General features: G+C 56.4%; 2 protein-coding genes across 3 annotated transcripts in view; one reads left to right on the top strand and one right to left on the bottom strand.

Moving 5' to 3' along the window:
- Window positions 1-3,503: 3,503 nt before the first annotated feature.
- Window positions 3,504-14,270, top strand: LHX4 (LIM homeobox 4). Its single transcript, XM_041717824.2, has 6 exons — window positions 3,504-3,594; window positions 8,365-8,536; window positions 11,526-11,728; window positions 11,880-12,034; window positions 12,387-12,558; window positions 12,649-14,270. Exons 1-6 carry the CDS (start codon window positions 3,519-3,521, stop codon window positions 13,050-13,052), a joined length of 1,182 nt encoding a protein of 393 aa, XP_041573758.2. The 5' UTR covers window positions 3,504-3,518; the 3' UTR covers window positions 13,053-14,270.
- A 2,441-nt stretch (window positions 14,271-16,711) lies between these two features.
- ACBD6 (acyl-CoA binding domain containing 6) overlaps window positions 16,712-21,976 on the bottom strand; it is an 80,267-nt gene continuing 75,002 nt past the window's right edge. For both annotated transcript variants that reach the window (XM_072932948.1, XM_030279617.4), the window contains 2 exons: window positions 21,219-21,249; window positions 16,712-17,298 (listed from right to left, as the gene is read on the bottom strand). In XM_072932948.1, coding sequence (XP_072789049.1) covers window positions 17,144-17,298; window positions 21,219-21,249 — 186 coding nt within the window. In that variant the 3' untranslated portion in view covers window positions 16,712-17,143. The remainder of the gene's footprint in view (window positions 17,299-21,218; window positions 21,250-21,976) is intronic.

Raw genomic sequence — 21,976 nt, 5'->3', positions numbered from 1 at the left:
TGCAATTTAATTTTCCTGCAGGCCGGTGGCCAGCCCCCCGCACACCCAGCCACCTTCCCACCCCTTCAGTGCTCGCTCCTTCCAGCCCTGCCCGATTCCCCTTTCCCTGCTCGGCGCAGGGAAGAGCCTTTCTCCACCGGCATCCCATCTCCACACGCGCTGCAGCCATAAAATCACCGGGGCTTCGCTGAGCGCCGATTAATTTTCAATTACAATTAGCAACGCCCCTGCCTGCGAGGGGAGGAGGCTTTCCCTGGCTGCTGGTGAGTACCCGGCTCTCTCTCGATGTGCTTGTCCTCCCCCAGGCCGGTCCTGCAGTAGGGATGTAAACGGGAGGGGTAATTATTGGGATAATTCAGATAGATTTATTTATCTGGGGGGGCTCGGGGTACTACGGCCGATGCTGCCCGGAGGGGGAGGTGGCTTCATGGCAAAAGGGCACGAAGCTGTGGCAGCTTTGGACTTGCAAGGATGTCCCCACTTTGGTCTGGAGGAGCGGGTTTTGTCACATGAGGAGACTCGGAGCTGGGCTTGACACCGGGCAAACTCGCTGCATGAGTGGCACAAAGCCTCAGCTCCCTGGCACCTCCAAATCTGTTTGGGGTTTGCTGACTGGGACAGAACTGCACTCGCAGCCCCCTGGCATGAGTCGGGACCTTATAGTTTCCAGTTTTCCTTATATTTCCTTATATTGCTTTACATCTCCCCAGTTCTGCCTAGAAACCCCCTTGTTGCACCAGGGGACAATGCACTGATGTCCCCCTCGGTGCCACAGTGTCCAAGCCAACCCTAATTCCAACGTGCCCGGCGCTGGGGCACACACGGGGAGGCTGGCTCTGTGTTTTGGCACAGGCTCTGGGATTTACCTGCATTTTATTAACGATGAATCGCAGCAGGGAAGGTGTGGGAGCAGCATCCCTGCTCGTCTGTGGGTTTTGCATCTTCTCCTCATGCTGCTCGTGTCTTCCTCTGGCTGCAGGGCCAGAGGGCTCCAGGCAATACCAAGGAAGGAGCAGGGCATCTGTGTGGGGCCAGAGCCCCCCAAAAGTGCCCCAGAAATGCAACCTGATGAAAATCGACGTTCACCCTTCTGCAGGCTGGTCACCATGAGCCTTAGCTCTGATTTAGCTCTGGGTGGAGGAGAAAGCCTGGAGGGGGAACATTTCACACCCACCACATATAACCCCCCCTCTCTGGGCACCACCAGGACCCAGCAGCCTTTTGAGTAGCACAGAGAGGATTTACTGGGCAAGAACCTCATGCCCATCTGAACCACCCTCTCCTTCCTGTGAGATGGGAAAAATAAACTCAAAAGTGACCAGGAAGCCCAAAGTGATCTAAAAAATCCCTAAAGAGACCAAGAGATCTCCACCAACATAAGGAACAGATGGACAGCAGGAAGGATGGAGGGGAACAAAGCCGTGCTACCAGGAGAGGAAGGGATAAAGGCGCTGCTGGGAAGATGTGTGAGCGAGCACAGGAAGATGCTGGGGGTGTGTTTTTTTTGGTGGTGGCAGCCCCCCGACTCCCTCCCTCTCCCCCGGCTTCCCCAAGGTGAAGGCTCGGTGCTGGGTGCCTCCTTTTGCCCGCTCACCACTTCCATGAGTGATCCAGTGCAGGGCAGAGGGGGCTGGATCAATCTGGCAAAGCAGAAAAATGAATGAAAATTGAATTCTCCGAGGAGAAGGGGGTGGAGGGAGCTGTTATCCCGGCTGAGAGATAAATCAGAGCGTGCCAGAGAGCCGGAGACCGCGGTGACTCCCAGCAGCGGTGGAATAATTAGGGAAATAGGTTGGAAATGCAAAGCAGCAGGACAGGGCAGCGATGGGGCAGTGTCCGTCTGTCCGTCTGGCCGCTCGTCCGGCTAAACTTCTCCCGTGAATCTGCCTTAGGGACCTGCCTTTCTGCGCGTTGGGGACCCCTCTGTGGCTGGCTGGGCACTGGGGGGGCACGGGGGTCCCTGCCCCGAGGGGCTGCGGAGCGCAGGTGGCCGGGGGCGACCGGGCTCTGGCGGTGCTTAATGCACTTAAGAGCTGCAGCGTGATTTAGGGGATGGGACGGGACGGGATGGGAGGGGTTGGGATTCACCTCCCTGGGATGGGAAGCAGATTGTGGCGTTCGGTGAAGTGCAGGGTGGAGCTCACTCCTGGATGAGTGCGCACCGGAGCTGCCATATGAGGAGCACGGGGGTTTGCTGGTAAAAATGGAGCTTTGAGGGGGTCAAACCCCAGCATCTCATAGAAAAACTTAATTTTTTTCCTAAGGAACCATCAGTCTTAATACATTTTTTAGGTTTTATTACTTTTATTTCTAAACATTTTTTTTCCCAGTTGCTGGCTTGTCCCATCTGCACATTTCCTGACGGAGTGGGGTTCCAGGATTTTTCAGGTGGGAAAATCCTCTTCCTAGCAGTGTAGAAACGAAGGCTTGGCATGGGAGCACCTGAGCTGAGGGTGGCCATGCTCTTGGCCGGGTGAGCATCTTCCCTCACCTGCCAGAAGCTGCCGTGTGCCACCTCGGGAGCCTCCCCCTGCCCTCTAAGCAGAGCGGGATGGCCCAGCACGTCGGGGCTGTTTGGTACCGCTGTCCCCGAGCTGGTGACACGGTGACCATCGGGAAGGTTGATGCTGGGGGCACCCGCCCTAACTTCAGCTCCATTTCGGTGAGTTTCCTCGCTCGGCCCTCGGCTGCCAGGTACAGCCACATCAGTGGCGGGGGCTGCGTTGTCTCGGGGCTTTCCCTCAGCAGAGCCCCACGGGGATCCTCATGGAGGCCGTGGCCACCTTTGCCCTGTGACTTCAGCATTGCCACCTTGTGCCACCACGGCCAGCTGGTGCCAGGCTGGGCACGCTGCTGCACTGCTGACTCGGGCTGGCTCTGCCCGCGCCCAGGTGTGTCCCCGGGGAGGCACCATTGGGATGGGCCCAGGGATGTGTTACAGCGCCCTGTGGAAGCAGAGCGTGTCACGGCGGGGTGACAGCAGCCGGGCCATTGCTGCGGGATGTGCCGGGGAAGCGGCCCTCGGCTAAGGCTCCATTCCCAGCGGCAGGAGGGACAGGGCTGGGGCTGTGCCCGAGGCCAGCGCCTTCCATGGAGCGGGAGAAGGCCCCCGAGCCCCGGGAGCGGAGCGGCCTTGGGCTCGTCCCTCTCTGTCCCCAGCGCCACCGCCGGCCCGGCCCCGCCCCTTCCGCGCAGGCCCCGCCCCGCCGCTCAGGCCCCGCCCCCCGGCCCAGGCCCCGCCCCCGGCGGCGCGGAGCGGGCGCTGATTGGCCGCGGGGGGCCAGTCCCGCCCCCGCCCCCCTGCGGGCGGTGACGTCAGGCGCGCTCCCCGCAGGGGAATGAATGGGAGGCGGGCGGCACCGGCGGGCACCGGCACCGGGACTCGGCACCGGGACTCGGCACCGGGACTCGGGACACGGCACCGGGACACGGCACCTCCCGCCGCCGGCCTCCGCCGGCCCGGCCCGCGGCTCTCCCGCCCCTCTTCTCTCCCCTCCGCCGCCCCCCGGGCCAATAAAATGATGCAAAGCTCTGCGCTCGCTGCCGAAGGGGCTGTCAAGGGGCTTCCCGAGATCCTCGGTGTGCCGGTGCAACGTAAGGACGCTTTTCTCTTCTCCCTCCTTCGCTCCCTGCCGCAAAGGCGGCCCCGGGCCTGCGGGGCAGCGCCCTGCGGGCGGGCAGGTGCCTCCGCTCCCGTTCGCTCCCGGTTCTGCACTTCGTGTTTCTTTTCCCCAGCGTGTAGCGCCGGTCACGGACGCGAAAATGCGGAGGGTGCGGAAGGGAGAGAGGTGCCCCGGGGCGGGCGGGCAGCGGAGCGATGCGGGCCTGGCCCCGACGGGGAGGACGGCGCGGCTCCGGCTGTGCGTGTGTGAGCGTGAATTCGAGTGTGTGAGTGTGTGTGTGTGTGTGTGTGTGTGTGTGTGTGTGTGCGGCCCCGGCCCCCGCCCGCCCCCGCGCACCGCCGACCCGCAGCGCACAACACCGCGCTTATATCGTTTATCGCGACAGGCGGCGAGCGGCGGCGGTGGGAAGGGGCCCAGGGCCGTGCGTGAGCGGTACCGGGATGGAGAGCCCGGCCGGGCACCGTGCCGCCCCCGGAGCGATGCCGCCGCACCCGCGTCTGTCCGAAAATCACCTGCGTGTCTGTGCGGGTGTCTGTGGCCCTGCAGCTACAGGTAGCGTGTCCGTGGGGGGGTGCACGCACGGGTGGATGGAGCCCGCTGGGGATGGTGCACCCGAGCTGTGAGTGAGCCGCAGGGGCTGTCAGCCCCTCACAGGGGCACCCCGTGGGCACTACGGATGCCCCCTTTGGATGGTGGGGACCCGGGGGGTCTCCGCGGGCCGCCACCTGCGCGGGTGTTGCTGCTGTTGTTATTATCGTTGTTATTTTTGTTGTTATTATTATATCTTCCCGTTCGCAAACCGTTCCCGAGACCGGGGCGTCGCCGCGCTGCCGAAATGGGGGGGACCCCACCGGGGCCAAGAGGGCGATGCTCGGCCCCCCCCAACAGCGGCGCCGAGAAAGTTGAGGGGAGGGACCTCGGGTGGCGGTGGAGGAGGGGCGAGACGGGCCCGGGGTGCGGGGCAGCCCGGCCGGGTCCGGCCGCACGTCGGGGCACACGGGGGACACGGGGGTGTCCGCTCCGGGACAGGTTTCCCCCGGCTCCGGCCGCCGCCCCGCGGAGCCCCCGCGCCGTTCCACGCCCCGCGTGGGGCCCTGGCCCCCGGGCGGCTGGAATTCGTTTTTTGGGTTTTTCGGTGGTGCCTCTTCCCGGGGCTCTTTGGGGGATCTGTCGCCGTTTTCCCTCGGTTCGATGCCTTTGCCGAGCTGCGGGAGGGTTGAACAGGAGGACCCGTTTAACCAATTTCACCGCAGCAGAGGGGAAATAAAATCGCGGTCAGGAGCACAGAGCCGGTGCAGGGACAGGGACCGGGACACGCAGGGTCTGTCCCAGTACCGTATCCCGAGTCACGCCGCCGGTTCCAGGTCGCTGGGTCACTCCTATGGCCTCGGAATCCCTTGATTTAGGAAAAATATGAGGTGTCCAAACCACCGTGGAGCAGCATTGCCCCAGAATAGCTCCCTGATCTGGCCCTCCTCGGGGCCACCAAACTCCCTTGCCCATGACATTGTCGTTCGTGTACTGACTGATGGATATCGAGAATTAGCAGGAAATAATCCAACGAGATATTATTATTATTATTATTATTATTATTGTTATTATTATTATTATTATTGCTATTTGTTTTTCTATTAATGCTGTTAATAATAATAATTATTATTATTATACTTATTTATGCAGAAATAAAATGGCAGAAAGAAAATAGATGAGGCTGGGCTGCTGGAAATCATCCTTCTGTGGTTTCCCCGCTGCCCCAGCCTGAGCCCTGCGGCCGCTGCCAGCTCCCAGCCACCTGCTTTCATGTCGTGATAGATCTGGGGCCTGATCCTGCCTCAGTGACACAAAACTCAGCCCCCTTCGAGCCAAAGGAAATTGTCCCTGGGCAGGGAATCCAGGGTCTCCCCCCAGCCCCCAGCAGCACCTCGATATTTCATCGTGTGTGAGAGGAAAAACCGTGGCATTTTAATTTTTAATCACTATTAAATCACATTTTTTCCTCTCCCTTTAGCCGCCAGCCTCGTTATTTTAGCAGCGGCTGCGTCCTACAGCATCTTTTCCTGCAGGATTTTGGGGAGCCGAGAAGCCTCTCCCCCCATCCCCACCCACCCGAAAGGCCTTGCTTAGCCTTGCAGACGGGATCGTTAAAAATAAAATTCCGGATATTATTTATGAATATTGTTTTGCAAATCTCAGCGGAGTCAAAACTTGTGCCAAAGCCTGCGGGAACAGTGCCCGGCTGCCGGCAGGCTCTGGCCAAGGGGCTGGAGCTGGGGCAGTGATTAATCGCCGCCGAGAAAGTCGTTCTCCCGCAGCAGAGAAATGAATTGGAGGGTTTTGCGTGTGAAGGAATGATGTTTCCTCCCCGCAGCGAGACTTTGGGAGGGATCCCCGGAGCGGCGCTTTGCTGGGCTCGGTGCAGGCTCCGCTTTCCCCCCGCGCTCCCGGGCACCGATTCCGCGGCTCCGTCCCGTTCCCGAGGAGGGACCGGGGGTGTCGGTGCCCCCCGGGCCCGGCGGGGAGCGCATCCCCCCGGTGCTGCCCCGCATCTCCCCCCGCTCCTTTCCGAGGGGCTTTGCGGGCTGAGCGATTACTGAGGCCACCGGCCAGTTTCGTTTCGTTTCGTTCCAATCGATATTTCTTTGAATTTTTCCCGTCGGGGAGAGAGGCGGGGAGAGGGGGGAATGGGAAGATGGACCCGCCGCTAATAAATCACGGTAGCGGCGGGGGCCAGGCCGTCGCTCGGGTCCCCGTGCGTGGGAGGCTCCGCGGGGAGCGGGGGCATTGCGGCTCTGCCCACGGCCAAATCCCGCCTGGGCTGCTGCTCATGGGCGATCCCCTCCCGGGCACATCACCCCGGAGCGAGGGGGACCCCCAAACTTCCCCCCTGCCCCGCAGAGAGGTTGGCACCGAGGTTGGCACCCCGGGCGGAGAGGGGTGACCCCGCGGCTGTGTCCCCCCGAGGACCACCCAAACCACCCTGTGGAATGCTGGTGGGCACACACAGCCTGGCAGCGCCTCGTTCCTGACCTACCGATTGCACCCATTCACTTTATTCCTGTTCTATAAATTAATTCAGGTAAAACGAGCGCGATAAATGCGAGGCAGGGAGGCAACTGTCTGGGTGCAGGGCTTGAATTTAAGATATTTTCTCCCTGCAAACCAGAGGGACATCTCCTGGTTCCCCTGGCAGCTCCCCCTTTTGTTATTGTTGATATTATTATTTTTATTATTATTATCATCATCCCCGTGTGTGCACACAGGCATCGTAGCACACGCAGGCACCTGTGCGTGCGGTTGGTGCCTTGCATCTACAGCGAAAGCGGACGGAAAATCTGTCTCCTCTTAAAAAAAAAATTAGTTTTCTTTGGAAATTTGAAGGGAGATACCGTATTCTCGGCTGCGCTTGTTTTCTTGTTGAAACGGAGCCGCGTCGCTGCTTTTAGGAAGGGGAAAGCTCTTTGTTGGCTTGTGAGAGTACATGTAAACACACAGGGAGCGAAGCGTCCAGGTGTTCCCAAAACAAGAAGGGCTGGAGGGACCTCTAGAAGCCCTAGATCTGTTAATTTTGAATTTATTGGGCGGTTAATGAGGCGGAGGCTCGGATGGCAGCAGTGGCCGCGGTCCGAGGGGCGCGGGAGTGTCACTGTGCGCCGGGGCAGGGATGGAATCAGCCGCCTTCACCTGAGGTACGTGGCGGGACCCCAAAGGATCCTGAAATAATGTTGTTTGAGGCTGTAACAATATGAGGAATTCCTCCTTCCCCCTCCTCTTTCTTTCCTCCTTTACCCGTTCGTTCCTCTTCCCCCCGCCCTTCTTTTCTCTTCCCCGTCTTTTTCTTAATTTATTTCCTCTTTTTTCCCCTTTCTCTCCTCTTTTACTTCCTTTCTCCTTTCTCTTCCTGTACCCACTTTTCCTTTTTTTCTTTTCCTCCCTTGTACCATTCCTTTCCTCTCTTCTCTCACGTTTTTTTGTTTCTCCTCCTTTTGCTTTTCCTTTTTTTTTTGTTTCTGCTTTACTTTCTCATTTTTTCCTGTTTTGTTTTCGAATCTTTCCTTCCTTTTCCTTTTTAAAAAAACAATTTTCCTTCTTGTGAATTTTTTCCTTCTTAAATATTTTTCCCTTTAAAAAATCTTTTATTTTTTCTATCCTCCTCGCTTTTAATGTGTTTTAATTATTTTTCCTTTTTAAAAACCTATTTCATTCTATACCTTTTTCCTTTTTTAAAAAAAGGTTTTCCTTTTTCATAATTTTCCTTTTTATTAATTTTTTTCTCTTTTTTTTTTTTTGTATTTTTTAATATAGTTTTTCCTTTTAAAATTTTTTCTTCCTTTTTAAAAATTTCCCTTTTTTCCCCCTTGGTGTTTTGTTTGTTTGTTTGTTTGAATATTTTTTCTTTTAAAGCCTTTTTCCTTTTTATTTTTTTTTTTCCCTAATCCATCTACTTCCATATACGTGTGAGTCAGTGGGGGTCAACAAACGGTGTCGCTGCTTGGTGGTTGTGCCATTCCAGAGGGAAGGAGAGGCAGGCAGGGAAATGGGATGCGAGAAGGGAAAACCCCGCGTTTGTGTTTGTCCCAGTGCATCCCCGGCTTTTCCCGAGCTTTGCACAGGGAGATGTGCCGGGAATTGAGGGGTGACATCTCCAAAACCCGCAGCGCGTGGCCGGGCAGGGTTTTGGGAGGCACGAGTGGGTTGCGGTGGCTGATTGTGTTCTTCTCTCCATCCTCTCCCCTTGGAGCAGAGATCCCCCAGTGCGCCGGCTGCAACCAGCACATCCTGGACAAGTTCATCCTCAAGGTCCTGGACCGGCACTGGCACAGCTCCTGCCTCAAGTGCGCCGACTGCCAGATGCAGCTGGCCGAGCGCTGCTTCTCCCGGGCCGGCAGCGTCTACTGCAAGGAGGATTTCTTCAAGTGAGTACCCCCCAAAAATCAGCACCTCCCTCCCTTCCCGCGGAGCAAGCACGCAGCCGAATTCCGAGCGGAATTTCTCCAGAATCTTCCTACGGCTTCTTGTTGTTGTTGTGGAAATAAAGGGGATGTCGGTGCTTTGTGGATGCTGCTTGTTGGGATGTAACCATGGGAAAGCCGCAGATCTCCCCGGTGCTGGTGTCCCTCCCCGGTGCTCCTGTCCCTCCCCGGTGCTCCTGTCCCTCCCCGTGCCGGTGTCCAGGTCCCCGGGGTGACATCCTGCTCGGAGCTAGAGGGCAGGAGAAACCCGCGCAAGGCACCGACAGCGCTGCCTCTTCCTCCCGAGTGCCTCCCTCGCCTCCTCGGGATTTGCCGATGCTGTTTCTCTCCCTTCACCTTTTACCTCTTTCTTTCTTTTTTATTTTTTTAAATTTTTTAATTTTTTTTTTGCTCCCATTAGTGTGAAAACCTCATTTGATTGCCTTGGCAGCTGCCTCTGAGCTGTGCGATGCCCCAGCCGTGGCATTTCCCTGCTCCCACGAGACAGGACAACCCGTTCCCCATTAAAAATGGACTTTGCCTTTAGGATGCTTTGATCCCCGACTGCCGGTGAAATGTGGGAGTTTTCCCAAGGGATAGAGAAGGTTTTTTGCTGGGACTGAACCGCCATGAAGCGGAGGGGGTGGATCCTTGCCGAGGGATGCCTTTCACTGCTTGGATGCAGCAGCTGCTGCCCCTCGGGGACTAAAGCCACCCCTCCTCGTGCCATCATCTCCCACTCCGGACCAGCCACACGGGCTGTCCCCACCACCCCTCAGAACAATCCTAAAGCCACTACCATTAGTCCCTAGACAGGACTTCCCTGCCTTCCCATCCCCAGGCTCTCCCAGATCCTCATCAGGCAGCAGGACCAAAGATGCAGCTCGGATTTCTCCTTCCCGGAGACGGTCAAAGCGGCCACTCCAGCCTGGGTAATAACACTTCACTTCTGATATTTTCCAGCCTATTAATCTCCGAGTCATTTAAATAGTCGCCCAAAAGGTGCGGGTAATCAATGTTAATTGGAGTTGAAAGATCAGCGACTTTCTCAGATGAGGTCCTGCCTGGATTATTTGGTGCCAATCAATAGCAGCTCGGCGCTCGCACCTCACCTTTCCTTAACCGCTCATTGATCCCGGGGTAGGGAACCTGCAGGGGACGTGAGGATTTCAGCCCAACTTCAGAGGCACTTGGCAATGCAGGAGCTGCTTTGGAAAGGATCAGATCGATTTTTGATTTTTTTTGTCTTTTTTTTTTTTCCTTCCCCCGGATTGCAGCTCTCGGTCCTAGGCTCTGTCCTGGGTCCTGTGTCCCCAGATGATGTGGAAGCACCCCGGGGTGTCAGAACAGTTGTTAAAATGGCTTTTACAGAGATCTGTGAGAGGGGGTGAATGGGCAGTGGATGGGGGCTGCAGAGTGGGCACCAGTTCAGCCTTGAGAGCAGAAAAGCATCCTCTGTTTATCCTATCCCTCTCTCCTGCCTGCCTTCCTCCTTCCCCCCATTCCCACCCTCCTTTCTCCTCCCCTCCATTCCCACCCTCCCTGCATCCCTCCCTTTATCCTCCATTCTAGTATTCCCTCATCCCTCCCTCCCTCCCTCTTGTCCATCTCCTCTTCACCCCTCTCCCACTTTCTCCCCTCCTCTCCCACCTTCCCTCCCACCTGGCTCCAGGAAAGCTGAGCTCTCCCCAGCAGATGTCCAGGGCCTCTCCCTTTAGGATACAAGTCCAGAAAATGAGACAAACCAGGTTTTTCCTTCTCACCTTCTGCTTCCAACACCCCAAATCGTGCTGGTACCACTCATGCCTACTATCTGCCACCCGTCCCTGGGTGACAGCTGCGTGGCTCAGGGACAGTCCCAGACCCAGCTGTGGTGGCTGTGCCCTGGATTTCCGGAGGGGATGAGCAGCCATGGGGCTCGAGGGTGACTTTGCACGACTGGGGGATGTTCAGGCCCCAGGGGACAGCCAGAGGTGCCTGGAGTGGCTGCACACCCAAATGTCACTGCCTGTCCCCGCAGCCTCGGGGCTGGGGCCAAAGGGATTGAGTGTTCCTGTGCTGCCTTCTTCAAAGCTGACAGGGCAGATTTATTCTGACAGCTTTGTCACCTGGGCTGCCGCACCAGGATGGCTCTAGGGTGCTCTGGGGTGTTTAGGGCTGCTCTGGGGAGTGGGAGAGACCTCGCAGAGCCCTGTGGTGCCAGTGGGAGGTGGGGGTCTGCCCCAGATCAGTCCCATAACATCTCTTGCCAAAAACACTGGTGGAACATCCACTTACTTTTGGCTTCCTCCTCATAGCACCTGTCGTGCTTAATTCAGTGAATTCTCCTCTTGCACACTTTTTGCACCATTCTTGCATACTCCTTTCACATTTACTGCATGAATCTTCCACTCTCCTGCAGCGTTCTTGTACCATCCTTGCACATTTCTTTCATGCTGCTCCCACACTCCTTGCACCGTGCTCCTTCTGAACTTCCTTTTTCCCATTTTCACCCCCACCTCGCATGCTGCTGCCACGCTTCTCCCGTGTCCCTTGCACACTCCTGCAGCCGTGCTGGCAGCTTTGCTCGTGCCCCACACCAGCCCACCCCACGTCCCTGTCAGGCCATCGTTATGGTGTAAGAGCCCCATCATTCTGCATTAATCTGGGATTCATCATGCCAGCGGGGCGGCGTAATTAATTTATTTGGTATTAATGTGGATGAAATATGTACTGTCCTTGCAGGGGAAAAATCAGGCAGCCTATAAGCATTAGTTAAAAGAATCATTAAAATCAAACCTTCCTCGGCTCCATTAGGCCGGTCTCTCACTCTGAGGAAGATAAACCCCCGCCGTGTGAAGTGTCATGCATAATAAGGTTGATTGCTGGTTTAAACTCTGCCCTGTCTGCTGCCCCCCATCCCGGCACACCCCACCTCGCCGGGGGGCTCAGGGTCGCCCGCTTCTCCTCGCAGGCGTTTCGGGACCAAATGCACGGCGTGCCAGCAGGGCATCCCCCCGACCCAGGTGGTCCGCAAAGCTCAGGACTTCGTGTACCACCTGCACTGCTTCGCCTGCATCATCTGCAGCCGGCAGCTGGCCACGGGAGACGAGTTCTACCTGATGGAGGACGGGCGGCTGGTCTGCAAGGAGGACTACGAGACCGCCAAGCAGAACGGTAGGCACCCCGAAAAGGCTGCGAGGGGCACGGCAGGCACAGGTGGGGGGGGACCGTGGCTCTGTGCCCGCTGGGGCAGCCGCTTTTGGGGAGATGCTCCCCAGCGGGCTGCGCTGCTGCTCGGGGCTGCTACCGACTCCTTCTCTTGCAGATGACTCCGAGGCGGGCGCGAAGCGGCCCCGGACCACGATCACGGCCAAGCAGCTGGAAACGCTGAAGAACGCCTACAAAAACTCCCCCAAGCCCGCCCGCCACGTGCGGGAGCAGCTCTCCTCCGAGACGGGGCTTGACATGAGGGTCGTGCAGGTGAGGTCGCGGGAGAAGGGCGACCCTCTGGGAGGATGGGTTTTAGGGGATGCGGAGGTCACAGGGGTATTGGGGTGATGGGAGCGCCTGGAAACTGGGCTGCAGGGCTGCGGGATTGCATGGGGGTGCGGGAGCTGGGGGTAGGAGTGATGGCATGCAGGTTTGCAGGGTTTAGGGATGCTGGGTTGGATGTAGGAGTGCTGGGATGTGAGGGGTGCCAGGATGCTGGAGCACTGGGTTTCACGGGTGCTGGGTGGCAGAGGCGCTGGATCACAGGGGTGCCGCCATGCAGGACTGCCAGGGTGGCGGGGGTGCCCCGGTGCCACCGAGATGTCCCCATTGCCCGCTGCAGGTGTGGTTCCAGAACCGGCGGGCCAAGGAGAAGCGGCTGAAGAAGGACGCGGGGCGGCATCGCTGGGGGCAGTTCTACAAGAGCGTGAAGCGGAGCCGCGGGGGAGGGAAGCTGGAGAAGGAGAGCTCGGCCGAGGAGTGCGGCGTCAGCGACAGCGAGCTCAGCTTCCGCGGTGAGCGCCGCGCCCGAGCGGGGCCGGGGGGCCGCGGGGCTGCTCCCGGCACTGACCCCCCGGCCCCGCTCTCCCTCCTGTCCCCGGCAGAAGAGCAGATCCTCTCCGAGCTCGGCCACAACAACAACAACAGGGTTTACGGCTCCGTGGGGGACGTGGCGGGCGGACAGTTGCTGAACGGCGGCTTCTCGGTGGAGGGCACTGGCCAGACGTACCAGGACTTGCGGGACGGCAGTCCCTACGGGCTCCCGCAGTCGCCGTCCTCCATCTCGTCCCTGCCGGCCCACCCGCCCTTGCTCAACGGGCTGGACTACGCCATGGACGGCAGCCTGGGGCTGGTGGCCCACGGGGCGCAGGGGGTGAGTCAGGCGCTGCGGGCCATGGCCGGGGGGGGCCCCACCTCCGACATCTCCACGGGCAGCAGCGTGGGGTACCCAGACTTTCCCACCAGCCCGGCCTCCTGGCTGGACGACATGGATCACCCCCCTTTCTAAGCGCTGCTCGCCCCCCGCACTCCCCCCGGCCCGCAAACGCAGCGGCGGCTGAGCCTTCCCGGAGATCCCACGGGAATGGGCCCCGGAGGGCTGCAGGGAGGGGGGACAGCGCCGGGGTGGCCGTGCTCGGGCGGGGGCACGGATGCCTTTGGCTGTAAGCACAAGAGCGGCGGCGCACGGTGAAGACCCACCCGGCGTGGCGGGGCCGGCGGGAGGGAAGGAAGAACAATCAGGGGTGGCAGAGCCCGTCCCGGCACCCCCGCCACCACCCCCTGCCCAGCACCGCTGCTATTCTCAAGAGTTATTTTTCCATATGGTGTTAAAACGCAGCTGGGCGCTGCCCGGAGCCTCCGCAGAAAGAGAAGTCTATATTGTAGAAGGGTTTATTTTGCCGGGGACACGTCCCGGCAGGGCCATTGCCCCGCTGCCCAGGGGCCATCCTGCCTGCTCCTGGCCGTGATTTATCCCTGGGCACGCAGGAGCGTCGCTGCTTTGTACCACGGTCAGGCCAGGGGGAGGAATTGTAAAAAATTGCCAACAGCCCGGGATGCCCACCGGCCAAGCTGTGCCATGGCAGGGCCAGCCGGGGTGCCTGGGGCTGGCACCTGCAGAGCAGCCACTGGAGGGGTGCGTGAGAGAGGTGGGCAACGTTTGCCCAGAGGGCATTGCAAAATAATTCCTCCCACATAGGGGAGCAGGAATTTCGTCAGCTGCAAAAGCACCTGCGCGGTGGGAAGGGGAGGGGATTGGGGTGTGAGGTGCTCCTGGTATGGGTCAGCCTCCCTCCAGCCGCGGGTCTGATGGTACCAAAGGGTGAGTGCAGGCAGCCAGGAAGGATCCCGGCGGCTTTGGCACGTCCCACAAGCCCCACGGGGTCTGCTCCTGGCCAGGCTCACTCAGCACTAGCCCCTGCTCAAAACCCACATGCCCATCTCCTCCAGCACAGCCACAGCCCTACCCTCAGACCTTCAGCCCCATGGATAAGATCCAGCTCCACACTCTCTGCCCAGGGTGCCCAGCTCTGCCCCAGCCCCACAGGGATGCCCTGGCCATGGGGTCCCTGCCATCCTCTCTGTCTCTGGGGTGATGCTGATGCTCCCAGGCTGCCCTTCAAGGGAGGGCTGGGAGTGGATCCACTTGGTCAGCTCCTTCTGGAGGTGTGGAGGCTCCAGAAGCAGAGGAAAAAAAAAAAAAAGAATTTAAAAAAAAAGAAAAAAAAAAAAAGCCACATGAGAAAGCACATCACTGGTCTGTCCTTGTCCTTCCTTGCCCCCCCAGCTGGGTGCCTTGGTGCTGCAGGAGCTGCCCCAGCTGCATCCACGTGCCTCCCCCTCCCCAGCCTCGGGTGCTGCTTGGTGCCAAGCTCCCGGCCTTGCTGGCCCTGGTGGAGAGGGGGACAGGGCAGAGCTGTGCCTGCTGCTCCCCATCCCCCTTTGACAAGGTCAAATGCCTCCTCCCCTCGCTGTGTAAATTTTGTACAGTTCCAGAAAGTAAGAGTCTTGTTTCCTGGGGGAATAAAAAGGAAAAAAAAATAAAACCCAAGAAAAAGAATAATAATAAAAAATTTTAAAGAATAAAACCTTATTTATTGCCATGTCTTGGGGAGAAATGACCTCCCCAAATTGCCCCCGGATTCGAGCCCAGGGCGTTGCTTTTGTACCCTGCCTCTAGTGTGTTGGCATGAGATGTGTACAGTCACCCCCTCGCCGTGAGGGAAAGCGATGGCAAATAAACTCGGGATGCTTTTTAGCAGCTGCTGTCTTTGGGATTTTCTTCCTTTGGGAGGGCAGCACTCACCACTGGCACTGCCTGCTCTGGCACCGTTGGCTGTCTGGGGTCAGGGTTGCCGGGGTCGTGTCTGGATGGTGGCACTGACATCCCTGGGTGATGGAACAAGTGGCACTGGTCATCGTGCCCTGGCTTTTTGCTGGCACAGAGAGGTTTTGGGTGGGAATCTCCATGGCTGCCCAAGGTGGCACAGCTTTCCTGCCACCACGCAGCAGTGACAGGGGGTACCTGGCTGTGCCACCACAGTGCTTGGTGGGCACAGGTGAGATGGAAGGTCCATGCCAGGCAGGAGGGGCAGAGGGGTACACGCCCCTCCGTGGGCACCGGTGTGTTGGCTTTCTATATTTTAATCATTTTAACATTTAATGCTTCTCAATTAAAGTGATTTCCTGGAGTAGATGCCAAGCTTAGGGTGAATGCACATTAACCACTTTCTGTATCGGTAGTTAAAGGCACCAAGGGATTTAACAGCAATCTGCAAGGCTGCTGGGGAAAGGTTTGGCTGAATAAAGCAGATTATAAACAATAATATATGTCTTTCTCTCCTCCCCCTCCCCCCCACCCCTGCTTTCTTTTTTTTTGGAAAGGCTCCAACCTCACAAACAGACCTAAAGTGCTATAAACATCTCCAGGGCTGAGCGCTCGGGCCCCAAATGTGCTCTCTGAAAGCACCGGCACCTTTTCATCCCGGCTTTAACAGAGATTTTTTATTACCCAGCGTGTCCATCAAGCCAGGGAGTGGCTGTGCATTACTGCCCTGCACAGGGGTGGCCTTGCTTGTCCCCAACCTTGGTGCCACCTCCCTCACAAAGTCAGTGTGACCCCAGTATTGGGGTTGGCGTCCTTGCTCCATCTGCATCCGGGTGCAAAAGCGCCAGGCTGCCATGAGCCCGGCCACTGCCACCCTGCAGCTGCCCTGGGCAGGGGCAAGGGGAGCAGAAGCCATGGGGAGGGTCTTGTTTAATATGAAGTTATGGGAAAATGACCTGCCCAGGCCGTTTTGTCCCCAGCATGGAGCCTGGCCTGTGCTGGATGTGGCGTGGTGATTTTGCAGGCGTCAGCAAATGCTGGCAGAGCCACAGACACTGCCAGGGGCCAAGCCCACGTGTGCCTGCTGCCCAGCCACTCCTCAGCCAAGGGAGTGTTCCCATTTATTTTCCTGAGGCTGGATGTGCTGCAGAGCCTGATGGGGCAAGCAGCTCCCTGTCACAGCCATGGAGATTTCCTCTGCTCCCCCCAGATCGTCAATCTTGTCTGGGAAAAGCAAACTCATGGCAATATCCCACAGGGAAGCCACGGGCTCCTCTTGCCCAGTTTCAGGCCAACACACCCACCCAGTGCAGCAGCCTCCTCCCTGCTGGGAGCTATCCCACAGCATTAAACCCCATCATCATCCCACATCACTCCAGCACTCAGGTATGGCCACGAAGCAGTTTTTCCCCCTTTCCCCCAGCTGAGATGATCATGAAGTGTCTGAGACAGACCCAGAAGGGTGACAGGGTGGGTACAGGTTTATCTGTGCTCGGCTCTTACCAGACCTCAGCCCTGGAGGAGCTATTCCAGGGATGGACATGCAGCAGGAGGCCCGGGAGCCACTGGCTGAGGTGGTGTTTAAAGCCATCCAATTCAGCAAAGTGGTAAAAGTCCTGTCAGCTTGGAGAGGCTGATTAGCAACACGTGTTGTGTGAGAACCAGAGGGACAGACAGACACCTGTATGACCCTGCTGTCTTTGCAGCTCTCCCTCCCCAGGACAAGAGCTCCAGCAGAACTTCCCAAGGGTTATGGCTGCACTGAGCTGCCTCCCATTCTTATGGCTTCCAAGTCACCCTCTGTAAAAAAAAACCCCAAAACTAAACAAACACACCGAGGCTTGATCCCAACACTGTGCTTTTATTTGTATTATTTGTTTGGACCCAGGGAAAAAAAAAAAAAAAGAACCAAACCAAAATTCAGCCTGAACGGGAGAGATGAGCACCTCACCTGGCCCTGCATCCCCACGGAGGAGCCGACAGGTCAGCCCACGCTGTTCTGGTGAGACAGCCCATACAGTACTCGTGTTTGATCCATTAAAATAATACTTGGAGCCTCCTCCAGGCCCTCTCCCTCCCCCCTCAAACACTGATGAACGTCAGAGCACACTGAGCTCTGACGCAGTCCTGCTGCTCAGGGCATGGGGGAAGGCATGGAGAGCCCAGCCAGACCCTGTGCTTTGAAAGGTCCCCTCGAACCCCCGAGGTGTTTGGGGAGGGCAGTGGGGAGGGGGAAGGGGTGTTATTGCAGAGCATCCCCGTGCCCCCGGGGGTCAGGGCTCGGCGGGGCCGTGCTGCTGCAGAGCCGAAGTGATGGCTTTGGAGTCCGTCACCTCCTCGGGCAGGCAGCCCTCCTGGTCCCGCAGCCCGGGGTCGGCTCCCGACTGCAGCAGCAGCTCCACGATGTCCAAGAACTCGCAGGTGGCAGCTGGGGGGAGAAAGGGAAGGGTTAGTGTGGGGATGCTGGCCCGAGGTGGCGGTGAGGGGCGTTTCTGGAGCGGTGGCTGTGGCTGGCGATGGCCCCGCGTGTGGCGGCACAGCCGAGCAGGGCCGGGGCAGCGCTCAGGACACGATGGATCACTGTGGGTCTGCCAGTGCAGAGGAAGGAGAAGGACAGAGTGACACCAATGCAAAGCCAGAAGTCCTGAGGGGGTGCCACTGGTGCAAGCAGCGCCCAGAGCCTGCAGTCCAGGCAGAGGTGCTGGGAGCTGAGGGATCTGCAGGGACACAGAGGGAGCCTGGGCACAGCTTGGCTAAGGCTCATGCACATCCAGGACTGGAGACTGACCGTGGGAAGGGCCCCAGAGTGCTACTGCAGCACTGCAGGGACCCCCAAAGTGCCACCTGGGAAAGCATTCCCTGCCTGCTTTTGTACCCAGAATTTATAATGCATTCACCATCTGGAATGGATCTCTAAGCCCTTGCCCCTCACCTGCCTCCTGAATCTCCCAGGGAGCAGGCAGCACATCCCAGACACGACATCTTCAGCACTGCCTCGCTCCTGGCTTTTGTCCATCCCTTCTCTTTGCACAAAATTCAGATGGGTTATAGCTGCTGGCCACCACTTCCCGGAGCACCAGCTCCAGGTGACTGTGCCCATGGCTGGGACAGCTCTTAATGGCACACATTTTATTCTTCACACCTCTACTAGCAACTGTTTTTTCATCCCTCATTTTCTCTGCCAATATAGAGCCAAGTCTGACCTGAGCTCCTCTCTGTCCTAGGATGTCTTACCTAAGGATGCTGAAAGAAAAGAACCAGGAAAATCAGGAAAAATCTTAACACTGAACAGCTGGACTTGGCTGGCATCGGCACGAGTCCCAGACTCTGGATTTTCCCTTCAGCCTGTGCAACTCGGAGCCTAGTGAAGCCAAAACCTGCCTTACAAGGCCATGAAGCTGGTAGCTTCCTCTTGCATTGGTTGCAATTGGTTTTAATCATATTTTGGGTGTTTTTATAAAGCAACCGACTGACTCCTTTAGTAATTAGAGTGTCTTGCATTACTCTGCAGTCTTCCACTGATCCAAAAGGACAAGCAGCAATGTCTCATTAAAATAAATTCAATGTGTGATTGGAGTTTATATTGAAAGGATAAAAAAGGGGTCAAAAAGGTTAGTGTGGAAGCAGGTAGAGGTGTGGGTGAGGCTGAGCTGAAAGGGGCACATCCTGCTGCTGAAAATAGACCTCCAGAGATGCCAAGGAAGGTCTGGTGGCAGCTTGTGGGGATGGGGAGCTGGTCCCCACAGGGAAAGGTGGCTTTCTTCTCTGGTGCCATGTCCTTGAGCAGGCTGGGGACATCCCCGGGGACGAGCACAGCTGCTGGATTTATCACGCCCTGGGACCCTCGATTTGTCAAGGGCGAGAGCGGCAGCCCTGACACTGGCACGGGTGAAGATGAATTTCCATTCAGCGCAGTTCGCCTCCCGACTCCATTAATCCTCAGGGTTCAGATGATGAATTTTTTTTTATTATTTATTTTCCCTCCAGCGTCCCCTCCCACTGCCCTGCCGCGGCGCAGACAGAGGGAACAGATGGTGCTTTGCAGGGAAGCCGGAGTGCCCAGGAGGATAGGAGGCTGCCCACTCCAGAGCCACGTGGGCAGCAGCACTCTGCGAAGCCTTGATTTCCTCTGGGAGAGGCAGCAGCATGATTGCAGTATTCCCCATCAGCGAGGGGATGGCTGGCTGGATGGAGAGGAGCCGAGGAGAAGGGGATGCTCAGCAGGGGAGGCACACAGCCGTGGGCTCTGGCCCAGAGCAGGGCTCCAGCCGCGGGTCCCCCGGGGCCGCTGGGCTCCGCTTAAGGCTCCGCTTAAGCCCCGATTAAAGGCGGGGTCAGCGGCGATCGGAAGGAGCCGGGATTTATAACCCCCAGCAGGATGCGGTTTGACACCGGCTGTAATCAGGAGAGCTGTCACCGCAAGGACAGCTGTCAGGCCACGCCGGCTCATAAAAAGGGATGCAGACACCCTAAAAGCAGGGGCTGCCTTGCTGATGGGATTTAACCCTTCCCTGAACTCCATGAACAGCCTCCAGCAAAAGGGGGGACCTTGTGAAGGCACTGCTCTGCTCAGAGGTGGTGTCCAAAGGAGCTCTCCTGCCTCCCCACTGCAATTAATGACTCGGCTCTGAAGTGCTGGCTGAAATGGGACTGGGAGGTGACAGGGAGTTCCAGTTTCAGGCCAACAGCCACCTGAATCAAACCCAGTCACCCATTTAAAAAGCTGTTTCCAAGCTTGGGGTGGCTTATGGTTAGATCAGCAAGAAAGGGAATGAGGATGCCCTGGGGGCAGTGATGGCCACAAGAACAACTGGGCACCCACAGGAACACCAGGCCTGTGTGTCAGCGACCTGGAGAGGCTTCCCAAAGATGATATACAGGGAGGAGAGAGGGGATAATACTCAAGAGGAAGACAAAATTTCAACACTTCACAAACATTTGGGAAGAAAATCCTGGGAAACTGTAGTCATTGAAACACCTGAGCTGGAAGGGTAGATCAGAGAAACCATTTCTGAAATAATGTTCATTATAACAGTTATGTTTGCTTGTGTTGAACAACCTGTCTCGGTCCCAGCCAGAGGGATCCATCTGCATGGAATTTAAACTCGGGTGATACATCCACCTTTTCCTTTCACATACTGAACTTGCTTGAAGCAAGTGCTCTTGGATAACTTAACATGTGTGCTACGCTTTTGGACAACCTATTATAATCTACTGTGAGCCCCTCAGGAGTTGAAAAGCATCTTCCCAGAAGAGAGAATTCCCAAACTGAGGGATGGCTTAGGAAGAGAGAAAGGCAATATGGCATTTTAAATGCTGTCCATCTGTGGACAATGCTGCACTCAGCAACAGATTCACCATTCCAGGGACAGTGACAGGAATTTGACAAATTGAGTGTCCTCCAGGAAAGATCCCACAGGGAGAAATCACATAGTTTTGTAACTACAGTCTCAGTTCAGGGGCCCTGGAATCTGGGAGTTTAGCTCCAGATCCAAATTCTGTGCCTTGGACTGATGTCTGCAAAGTAATTTTGCTATTCTGCTAATGTCCTTGTGGAGAGATCAAGAAGAGAGAGAAAGACACAAACACTTCAGAATGACAAGTATGCTCTTAATTACAGTGACAGGCATCAAGAGAGAGTACAATATAATAACTGGCTATGTCTTAATTTTGGGAAAAAGATTATGATCCAGATTAAATTGATACTTTTTTCCTATTCCCTGCACATCAACACTGCACACATCACTTCAGTCTCTGCTTTTCTCATTTGGAGATAGAACAATCTTTCAATTAAATCACGTATCTAATTAGCCTGTAATTGTAGGAGGGACACCAACTGTGACTTGCCTCTGCTGCTTTTGGTAGTAGAGAAGCTGCTGCTCTCTCAGCTGTGATCAAACAGGTTTCTCACCAGGACACATGAAGGAGGAGGCCACCTTCTCTGTCTCTTTCCCTTGACCTGTGTAACCTGTTAAAACTGGCACAGATCCTCACTGAAGACCAAGAGATTTGGCATCCCCTAACCAGAGCCACTCCTGGGTCTGCAGGTGGCACACCAACATCCTGGAGACACAGAGGTGTACAGGGAAAATCTGCATCATTAACTGAGGGAAAAAGAGTGCTTTAAGGTGACACTTGTAGAGGAGAATGAAGGGAGGGCAGCAATCTTTTCCCAAGGCTCCCAACCCTACCATGCTGGGATTTGCTAATGGAGGTGGCCACTGGTTAATCAAATCCAGCTTCCTTGCTCATTTTACTCCTGGAATTTGTTTTCTGTGTATAGAGAATTTACTCCAGCTACAAATCCACACTGCTAAGAAGGAACAGTCAAGCTCAGAGGCAGCTTACCATAATGGAGTGCAGTCTGGCCTTCCCCATCCTGAAAAAGAGAAAGAGACTTGATTTTAGAGGCGCAGGTAATATTGTGGTAATACAAACACATCCCAGTTTTAAATAAAAAGGCAGAATCCCAGCAATGTTTTAATTGACCAGACAAACAGCCAGGACACCCAGCTACCTGACAGCTGGGTTTGAATCATCATCCACCATCACTCCCTATTGATGGATAATCAATATCTATCCACCCGTAAGAGTGCGTGGATCACATCATGACGTGAGTATAATTCAGTTCATACTGTTATCACTTCCAGCCCATAAAAATGAAGGATTTCAGTCCTATGGCCTCATTCTGGGCTTCTTACTACTTCTGATGCTTTAGTACAAGATGCTTCAGTGCAAACCCAGCTTTGGCCAACTACCTGAGAGAAGGGTAAAGCACTGGGATGCTCACACAACTTAGTGCAGTGAGCTCTTCAGCACATGGGAGCACAGAGGGGAAAAAACCCCAGCTCCTTCCACCTGAATAAATCTTAGCTCCCTGCCTTCAGAATTTAGGTCTACCCCAATACCCAGGTTAAGTTCTGCCAAGCCAGGAAATGGCAGAGTGCTCAGGGATGAAAGCAAGTTGCCAAACTCATCCTTGTGAAACACCTGCAGCACAAGGGCAAAGCAAAGTGTGTGATTTGTAGGTGTTGGCACACAGCTCCCTGTTCCAGCCAACGCTTAAGCCACTGCATCAGCTGCAATGCTTTGGGAAGGGTGTCCCC

This window comes from Taeniopygia guttata, chromosome 8, assembly GCF_048771995.1.
Source record: "Taeniopygia guttata chromosome 8, bTaeGut7.mat, whole genome shotgun sequence".
NCBI classification, from domain to species: domain Eukaryota; kingdom Metazoa; phylum Chordata; class Aves; order Passeriformes; family Estrildidae; genus Taeniopygia; species Taeniopygia guttata.
This window is presented reverse-complemented; position numbering and strand designations above follow the sequence as displayed.

What these genes read in the sequence shown, in the direction of transcription:
- LHX4 (XM_041717824.2), top strand. Translation starts at nt 3,519, where the DNA reads ATGATGCAAAGCTCTGCGCTCGCTGCCGAAGGGGCTGTCAAGGGGCTT. An exon ending in CCTCGGTGTGCCGGTGCAAC is followed by an intron (nt 3,595 to 8,364) that starts GTAAGGACGCTT and finishes CCCTTGGAGCAG; the next exon opens with AGATCCCCCAGTGCGCCGGC. An exon ending in CGAGACCGCCAAGCAGAACG is followed by an intron (nt 11,729 to 11,879) that starts GTAGGCACCCCG and finishes CTTCTCTTGCAG; the next exon opens with ATGACTCCGAGGCGGGCGCG.